The 9,035-nt window shown below is 38.8% G+C and overlaps 2 protein-coding genes and 1 long non-coding RNA gene across 3 annotated transcripts; all 3 read right to left on the minus strand.

Moving 5' to 3' along the window:
• Positions 1 to 445: 445 nt before the first annotated feature.
• Positions 446 to 3,166, minus strand: mrpl17 (mitochondrial ribosomal protein L17). The gene is made up of 3 exons (XM_007553758.2): positions 2,741 to 3,166; positions 963 to 1,031; positions 446 to 867 (listed from the first exon to the last, which is right to left on the minus strand). Exons 1-3 carry the CDS (start codon positions 2,912 to 2,914, stop codon positions 607 to 609), a joined length of 504 nt encoding a protein of 167 aa, XP_007553820.1. The 5' UTR covers positions 2,915 to 3,166; the 3' UTR covers positions 446 to 606.
• Positions 3,167 to 4,415: 1,249 nt separating this feature from the next.
• On the minus strand, positions 4,416 to 5,870 carry LOC103139239 (trypsin-1). Its single transcript, XM_007553761.2, has 6 exons — positions 5,795 to 5,870; positions 5,560 to 5,710; positions 5,215 to 5,465; positions 4,971 to 5,107; positions 4,712 to 4,813; positions 4,416 to 4,581 (listed from the first exon to the last, which is right to left on the minus strand). Exons 1-6 carry the CDS (start codon positions 5,832 to 5,834, stop codon positions 4,534 to 4,536), a joined length of 729 nt encoding a protein of 242 aa, XP_007553823.1. The 5' UTR covers positions 5,835 to 5,870; the 3' UTR covers positions 4,416 to 4,533.
• A 2,846-nt stretch (positions 5,871 to 8,716) lies between these two features.
• Positions 8,717 to 9,035, minus strand: LOC107836445 (uncharacterized). Its single transcript, XR_001662343.1, has 2 exons — positions 8,994 to 9,035; positions 8,717 to 8,866 (listed from the first exon to the last, which is right to left on the minus strand). It is a non-coding gene; the product is annotated as an uncharacterized LOC107836445 (long non-coding RNA).

Consider the following 9,035-nt stretch of genomic DNA (forward strand, 5'->3'; position numbering starts at 1 on the left):
ACTTCAAGCTTTTAAGACTGAGAGCATTTATTGCATCACTCAACTATTTTCGTAAATTTATTTTACTCACTGGGAAATTTGAATTTTGCGTGACGGTTTTGTGGTTTCACTCGTGTTCAACCTTTATGAAGGGAGCAGAACTTGTTGTCCACTGCCCACATTTCCTGTTTTACAACTCATTAGCAGAATCCTCTGTTTAACTGTTCAAAGCTCATCAGATTGTTTTGTGCATCATTGTGATTTAAAGAGGTTCAGACACATTTTATTAGAAATCAATAACCTTTTCATGCAACAGTTTACAGCAGGCGGTTTCATTGATTTTTTTTTCTGGCTCAGATTTAACAGTGCCTGTGCAGCAGCAGTTTTCATCTTCTTTAGAAGATCCATGACCAGAACCTGCATTAATTTAAACTCAAACACTGAAGACATAAGACAAACTTGGAACTTTAGTTTGGAAAATTAAACTTTATTATCACACATTCAGATTTATTATTTTACAGATCAGTTCTTGTTTTCAGATCACATTGGAGCTTTAAAACTGGTCATGTTGAAGACTTGCATCAAGGCTCTTTTTGCAACATGAAAAACCAAAAACCATGGGAGTATTTAGGCTTCAGCAGCCAACACTCTTGCCCTCGCCCTCTCCTCTCTGTAGCCTTTGAGGAGCTGGTTGATGAGAGTCAGTTCATTCTCCTTCTTCACAGGATAAAGAGGTGGAAACGGGTTGCCTTTGTACTCCAACACGGCCATCTGGGCTCTGTCCAGGTTCTCTCTGTTGGGGATCCGGGCCATCCGCGTGTAGCCGGTTGAATGGTTTTCAAAACGCGGAGCGAGGACTTTAAAGAGCTTCGGGACGAGATCCTTTTCCTGGAGAGAGGGAGCAGGAGGGAAACTTCAAACCAACTCCTCTCCATTACGCAGCTTTTACCTCCACAAGCATGAAGAGAGCTGCAAACACGCACCGTGAGCCAAAAGCTGGCCATTTTCATCGCCTTCTCATCTGTGTCTCCTTTCTTGGCATAGTCGATCAGCTGGGAAGATGAAACAAAAAAAATATCCACAGTCAGAGAGACTTAACGTGCAAGGAGAATTCAGATTGTGCTGCATGATTACATTTACAAACAGGTAGCAGAGTTTCTACACGAGGTTCAACCAGACTTCAGGAGAATCTGCAGGATTACTAGAAAGCTTTACTAAAGCCCAACGGCAGGCTTAAACACACGGAGAAAACCCGGGACAGACGAGGCTTAGCTGAGCCACAGGCGAGGGCCACATTTTATAATCTGACTTCTGAATAAGTAACTGGCATATTTTAATAAGTGCAGATATGTTACTTAACAGCTTTCCTGGTTTAATTTAAATTTAAAATATAAATGAGCAACTTGTTTGAAGACTCTGAAGAAAATCAACTCATCAGTAGCTGCTGAACAGTCTGTGCATTATTTGAGTAGATGTACAAAAAAAAATCAAAGCATTATATTTTTAGACACTTAAATATATACAATGTTACTGTATTTTCTAAAGAGATATTATTTTCTCAGCAGACAATATAGCATATTATGGTATTATATAACAACTCTGTAATAAAAAATAAATTTTACTGAAAATTAGGCACAGGGGAGCCTTAACCTTTCGTTTGGCTGATCACACGTTTCGTCTAAGGAGTGAAAATAGCTGATAGTTGTCGGATTCAGAGCCGTGTGATCTGTTTATTGATGATATGAGGCTTACAGAGAGAAATCTGTGGAGAAGGACATTATTATGATTAGCAGCAGCAGCAGCTAAGAGGATACATGTTTAGGCCTATGCAGGAGCTCCACCTTCTGGGCCTGCTTTAAGCTCAGTGGTGAGAAAAGTTGGAGAGATTTCACAAAGTCTAGCAGAAACAGAAACCGCCTTCAGTAGGCAGAAAGCTTCCAGAGATCATTGATGAGATCAGCGTCACACCGTCACCGGTGTTTGTTAGCAGTTAGTGTCAAACTGTAAGCAAAGTGCTGTGCATAAAAGGCACCGAGCAGAAATCTGAAAAGGGCCTGCAGAGTGTTTTAAGCTCTTTGAATATTTCTACTATATGTTGTTTGTTCATGGGAAAAACAATCGAAATAATAGCATTTAGCAGTACAATCTGGAAAAATAAGACAATGTTACCCCTATTCTGATTAAACCAGCAGTTTACATCCATATAAACAGATACGTAACCTTTGGTCCTGGCTGTCTCACATTAAGTCAAATAAACGTTTCCCAATTTTATGTCAGTTAGAGTTTAATAAAACTATATCTATTTGTTAAATGCCAGAATTTAATATAATTGCTTTTTAAACTGTACGACTTGGGTCAGATATTTTTGGTTATTCTTCCCTTCCACAAAGTATTAAATATGTAATCATTTCAAAAATATCATTAAGCAGATAAAAATGAACAAGAATATGAAACTTTTAGTCTAATTTAGTAAGAAAGAGTTGTGAGTCTAATGTATGGCTTCATCTGTACGTAGTTCATCTGCATTTTTAAATAACTGAAAAGATAAAAATAAAGGCGAAATCTAACAAATAAACAATTTTCCGTCTTTTTAAGCAACCGTATATTTTAAAATGTGGAATTTGTGAACATTCAAGCTTGCAAAAGAGATAATTTTAACCCAATTTGCTGGTGAGCCCCAGAGAAACGGGTCAGAGTTGCACTGAGCCATTGCTTCTGTCTGATCAGGAGAACCGGGCCTCGCCCTGCCAGCCTTCCTCACCTTCTCGGCGTAGAAGCGGACTTCATCGGCTCTGACCCTCGTGGTTTCTATCCTCTCATGCCGGACCAGTCCAGTCAGGATGTTCCGCAGCATGTTGATCCGGGACTCCGGGCCCAAGCCAATCCTCCTGGCCACCCGGCCGTGGGAGATTAGCATCTGCAGCGTGAGGCGCATCGCGTTCCGTGGGTTCCACCACACTGCAAGCGTCCACGTTAAACAAAAGGTATCTATAAAAAAAATAACAATAAATTACGCACCTAATAGAGCGAGCGAAGTGCTGCGTCAGTCTGCCTTTTACGAAAAAAAAAAAAAAAAACAGAGAGAGGACGTTAACATGAAAAAAATATCTCAGTTTGCTACGGTAACTTTACTGTCTTTGACATTGTCTGTGCGTCGGCGAGAGCGTCCGACCCGCTCACGAAACTAGGAAACCACAGTTCCGCTGAACCATACGTAATAAATATAAACCGACGTCGCCTTTTCAAATGAATGAATTAATGAATAATAGAAACAGAGTGCATTTCCACTTATATTACATAATTTATTTTCGTACATCTATTGAATACATTGTGTAACTAAATTAAAGTATTATTTAGTAAAATATAATATTGCACAGTTAGCAGCAGGATAGGAAAAAAACAAACAAAACAAAACAAAAAAAAACAAAATAAAAACCAGTTGCTTATTTTCTGTCTCAGCATGAACACTGGGATGAATTTTCTCCATGCATCCTGAACTCCTAGGAAACAGCTCCCGCTTCTGTGATTTACATAACTGCTTATTCCCCAAGCAAGGGTTCTGGAGAACAAAGAAATCCTATGTAAGTGATTAGGATACATTTCAAATAAATGGTGTATTTAAATTTCAAAGGAAGACTCCAAGCCCTGAAAGGACTCTTTGCTTCATTCGACATTCAGCAGGGAAGCATAACATCAACATTTTTCTCAGTTGATATATTTCTAATAATACTATGGAGATGGAATTCACACCAGGTGTCTGTAGCAATCCTACCCGACTCCAATGATAACAAAAAAAGCAAACAAACATATTTGTCTATTCTAGACGTTTTATTTTGTTCCTCTAAAAGTAAATGTTGTAGTGGTGTGCTGAATTTTCTTTAGACTGCTCAGTCAGAAATCTTTCTCACTATGACTGGCTTGAGATGAAGTGGTCATCTTTCAACTTAAAAATTATCCACTACTTTCTGATGGTCTATCACTTGAAATCATAAACCGGACAGCAATGGTATGTGAAGTTTCATATATAATAAATGACTAGTCACATTTAAAATTAAATGACAAACCATGAATTTAAGCTCACAAACAGCCAAGATGATGACACGTGTTGATATGTTACTCTTTTCTAGAGCTACAAGAACAAAATGGCTTTCTTCTATTTCTACAGCCCTGGCGTTCTTGAAACTTATTCTAGATATATCATTTGAGCAGAACATTATTCTTGAAAGATAAAGTGGGTGTGCTGCAATTGGGGCAACCTATAAAAATGTCCTTTGAACATTTTGGACTTCTGTTCTTGTCAGCTATGCCAGTGAGAACTTTGTTCTTGAAGTCATAAGAAATGTATCTGTTTGTGTGAGTATGCACAGACCTCAAGGATAGGTCGTTATAAAAGTAAAACGAAACATAAAGAATATCAAAGAGAGTTTATTGTTCAATTTTGTATTATTTTGCAAGAAACTGACTGCTTGATGATGAAAAATGTTGCAAAATTTCCTTATCGATAGCATATTAGAAGAAATGCAGCAGTGTTAGATGGCTGTAGAAGAATCCAGTTTAGTTGCTGGCCATGGTGCTCTGCAGCCAGTCGTTGAAGAGGCAGACCTGTGAAAAAGGACAATAAGACAGATTAAGCCAAGGAGGTTGTATTTTACAAAAGAAAACAAACTTCAATTGTAACTTTTCCTAGTATGTTTCTGTATAATTTCAAATACAAAAAAAAACAATGTTTTACCTTGGCGTAGACACCAGGGTGGTCTCTCTCAGCACATCCGTATCCCCAGGAAACAATTCCCTGCAGCTCACCGTTGCACACAACGGGGCCACCAGAATCACCCTGACAAAAGAACAGATAAAAATGATCGAAACTTATGAATTGTTTGTTGTAAAATTTATAAGTGATAAACTGCTGGAAAGATATTTCCAAGATTCCTGGAACAGCAGCTGAAGTGTCCTGTTCAAATCTTTGAATATGGATCTAAACTGCTCCTTACCTGGCAGGAGTCCTTGCCTCCCTCCAGGTATCCGGCACAGAACATGGAATCGGTGATCATTCCAGGGTAGGAGTTATCACAATCCCTGTCAGACAGGATGGGGATGTCCAGACACTGCAGCTTGTTACTGTCAGCAGCTGAGTTGTGAAAAATAAAACATCATATTAGTCTCTAATACAAGCTGGAAGAAACCAGATGTTAAAGCACTCTTTAAATCTGGGAATCAGAATCAAATCTTACTCACTGGCGCTCATGGTGTTGCCCCAGCCAGTGACTTTGCACATGGTGCCAGCAGGAGCACAGCTACTGGGCAGAGCCACAGGCTGCACGTACTGGTTGAGGGTGGCGGGTCTGCTGAGCTTGATCAGCAGGACGTCATTGTCGATGGTGTAGCTATTGTAACTGGGGTGACGAATGACAGCAGCGGAGCTGATGAACTGCTCAGTTCCCTCAGTGATGCCGATGTGGTGCTCTCCCAGACGCACTTCAACACGGCTGCACAGAGTTTAACAACAGAGTGTGAGAACAAACACACACAAGACGACTAAAACAACGGTCTCATGGGACCAGAGTGATGTTGAGCACTTACGACTTGTAGCAGTGAGCAGCAGACACAACCCACAACTCGTTGACCAGGGAGCCACCGCAGAAGTGGTAGCCGGAGTTCAGAGACACCTGATGGGGCTGAGAGTAGGGTGTGCACTCATACCCTCCGACGATCTTGTCGTCCTCCAAGGCAACTAAAGACACAAACAAATGAAATCCAGGGTTAAACTAGACATGTTTAAACTCAGTTCAATAGTTTATCCAAAAGGCAAACTTACAAGCAGCTCCAATGAGCAGAACAAACACCAGAGACCTCATGGTTGCTGAGTGATCTTGTTGATGAGAGAACTTCGTCTGCGGTCCTGGTTTATATAGGAAGGTGGTTTGAGCTTTTCTTATGAGGAAACCTCCCACTGTTATCTGTGACCAACCAGCTTCCAGAACAAACCCACTGGCTGTTGGAAAAACAAACATCTTTTGTAAAGAGCCTTCAGATATGCAGCTGAAGATGGAGATCAATACATGATTTAAAGATAAGCAAGAAAAAAAGGAGAAGATTCTTTAAAACATTCCACAGATCTATAAGCATTTGTTTTTATAAGATGTAGGACTATTTAGGAGTTTTTTCTTAGCGCAGACTTCTATTTGTCATAAAAATCAACCTGGAAAACAGTTGTATATTTAATTAAATATTTATTTTTAAAAAATCCATTTCAGATACAATTTTACAATATTATTATATTATGAACAAGTATTTTTTTTTATTTAACTCACTCTTATGCCAGGTTAATTCTGGTAACACTACTGACAATGATTGACAGCATTACCTTGAGCATTAATGGTATCATGTGAATTTGCCATCTGTGTCAATCAGATCAGGTTAAATATTGTTAAATGTCCAGCAAAATGTTCTGAAAGGAGACATTCATATCAGGCAGCTGATAGTAACTATTAATATGACTTTTTCCCTCTGACTGGCAAGAACTGGAACAATTGGTTCTTTTGAGACAGGAGGAGCATGTTTACTGCTGAAAAAGGCAGATGATGTTAAGTTCTGGAGGGAGGATGCTTCAGTAGTTTAGAGTCTAATAGTTAATAACAAATGATTTCTGTTTGGTTACCACATTTACAACCATGGTGTTTGGACTGCTGGAATGAGATCTGTGTTAACCGTTTTGCAAAAGAGTAAGGACAATGTGTCTAACCAATGACACATTGGTTGGACACCAACGTCCAATGATTAACATGTTTACAAGAGGTTTTTTTCTGCTCTACTGAAATAGCGACGATGAAAACTGAGTGGATCCCAGCTCCTTTTAGCAGGCCAAAGCAATAAAGAAAAAACATAACCTGCCAAAGTGTGTCACTTGTTTAGAATAGACAGTTCATTCCTCAAAAACATGTGTTCATATAAACGTGTCAGTGGCGTCTAAATAAAAAGTCTTTACACCATGTTTGTGTCTAAGATAGGCAAATAGTTCCAATAGTTCACCAGATAGACCTTTGTGACTTTACCTGAACGTATGATACACTAATTTCACAGCAACTTGAAGTGAGGTAAGGTAATATAAGACACTGAACACAATGCTTTGTATTTTTACTGTATTTGCTCTCTGAGTACAACCTTATTTTTTGGGTAAAACTGTTGTGCACAACTTTAAACAACAGCACCAGTGAAAGCTGTAGTTTACGTGAGAAAAATCATTCAATCTGGGAGACAACATCTTGAAAGAATAAATAGGAAATGCATAAAAATGTCCGATTTTTAGAATTAATTCAACAGTTTTATATCCCAATTAGTAAAAAAGGATTTACATCTGAAGGGATTGAAATGAATCACCAAATTTGTAATTATCATCCTCCTTAACTTGCATGTGGTGACAGTAGTAAGAAAACCTCCCTTAATATGGAAGAAACCACTAACAAGACTTGGCTCATTGTGAGCAGCTATCTGCCACTAACTTACTGGGGGTTTAAGAAGACAGAGTAGGTGGTGGTCAGAGGGCCCGGTGCACAGCAGCCTCTCCTCTGTCAGATTGGCCCAGAGCAGCTGTTGCTACTATTCAGTGGGTTGCCACTTTCAGTGTGTAAATGGGTGAATGACTGAATGTAGTGTGAAGTGCTTTGGGATCCTCTGGACTCAATAAAGCGCTAAACAAGTACAAGCCGTTTATCCATTTTGCCATACATTAAAAAAAACAAAAAAAAAAAACAGAAGCTCTGGCCCAGAACAGCTTTCAGTGATAAAGAAGTAAGGAGGCAATACATCCGTTAGTGGCTTCATCTGGGTGTGAAACTCAGCTAAATAGATGAACACTAAGGCAGTAGTAAAATCTATTGCCCAAAAAACAGAGTACATCTAGTTAGTGACAGTAATAGCTCTTTCAATTGTTCTGTCTAGGAAGGACACTGGGTTAAACACAGAAAGGCACAGTCAAGTTTATTATCCATAAAAAGAAAACATAAAGCTATTGGCAGCAGTAGCGCTACTGATGATCCATCATCACAGGTTAAACAAAAATACTGGACCAAATAGAATAAAACTGAGAGAAAACCCAAAGGTAAATCCAGGAAATTTTGGAGATAGCAGACAAGACATTAATGGATATTGGTAGGAGAAAAAAGCAAAGAGAGAAATGACTGTCAGCAAATCCTCCAACAACCGAAGGTTACATTAGCATAAGAACAGAGAAAGCTCAGACTCTCCTAAGTCTTTAACAATAAGCTTTATCGAAAACAAAACATTTAAAAGCCACATCTTACAGGCAAGGTGTCTGTCTCACAGACAAAAAGTAGGAGCTGATTGTGAAAACTAAAAGATCCACCTCCCATTCTCCTTTTGGAAATGTTAAGAGTCATAACTAAAACAAATATTATGTAAACACTGAGCAAATCAGCCTATCAACCAGAGATATTACTGATCCCATGGCTCAATACAGCTATGACTGTTTTTTTCTGGTTACCTTGTAATAAAGTTATTATACAGTAATAATTGTTCTCCCATGGCAATAATAAGAAATGTACTGATTTTTAATATGATTTTTTTTGCTGAGGAACCATAGAGGTGTTTCTTGCAGAACCAGTGGAACATTTTCAGCATTATGACATTTGTTATGTCAAGAGAATCTGAAAGCTGTGCATGAAATGTGGGAACAACATGTAGGAAAAGAAAGGCACAAGATGACATGAAACCAAAAATATATTAGTTTCTATGATTTATTTATTGGTGTCAAAGTGTCTGCATGGTGTTCAGGATGATGGTAGACAAACAGCAGCATTAGATGGCTATAGAGGGATCCAGTTTAGTTGCTGGCCATGGTGCTCTGCAGCCAGTCGTTGAAGAGGCAGACCTGTGAAAAAGGACATTAAGACAGATTAGGACAAGGAGGTTGTATTTTACAAAAGAAAACAAACTTCAATTGTAACTTTTCATAATATGTTTCTGTATAATTTCAAATACAAAAAAAAAAGTTTTACCTTGGCGTAGACACCAGGGTGGTCTCTCTCAGCACATCCGTA

Source organism: Poecilia formosa, unplaced genomic scaffold (assembly GCF_000485575.1).
Source record: "Poecilia formosa unplaced genomic scaffold, Poecilia_formosa-5.1.2 Scaffold59, whole genome shotgun sequence".
NCBI lineage: Eukaryota > Metazoa > Chordata > Actinopteri > Cyprinodontiformes > Poeciliidae > Poecilia > Poecilia formosa.

What these genes read in the sequence shown, in the direction of transcription:
- mrpl17 (XM_007553758.2), bottom strand. Translation starts at nt 2,914, where the DNA reads ATGCGCCTCACGCTGCAGATGCTAATCTCCCACGGCCGGGTGGCCAGG. An exon ending in TCCGCTTCTACGCCGAGAAG is followed by an intron (nt 1,032 to 2,740) that starts GTGAGGAAGGCT and finishes TCATCTTCCCAG; the next exon opens with CTGATCGACTATGCCAAGAA. An exon ending in TGGCCAGCTTTTGGCTCACG is followed by an intron (nt 868 to 962) that starts GTGCGTGTTTGC and finishes CCCTCTCTCCAG; the next exon opens with GAAAAGGATCTCGTCCCGAA.
- LOC103139239 (XM_007553761.2), bottom strand. Translation starts at nt 5,834, where the DNA reads ATGAGGTCTCTGGTGTTTGTTCTGCTCATTGGAGCTGCTT. An exon ending in TCTGCTCATTGGAGCTGCTT is followed by an intron (nt 5,711 to 5,794) that starts GTAAGTTTGCCT and finishes TTGTGTCTTTAG; the next exon opens with TTGCCTTGGAGGACGACAAG. An exon ending in GAGGCAAGGACTCCTGCCAG is followed by an intron (nt 4,814 to 4,970) that starts GTAAGGAGCAGT and finishes TTCTTTTGTCAG; the next exon opens with GGTGATTCTGGTGGCCCCGT.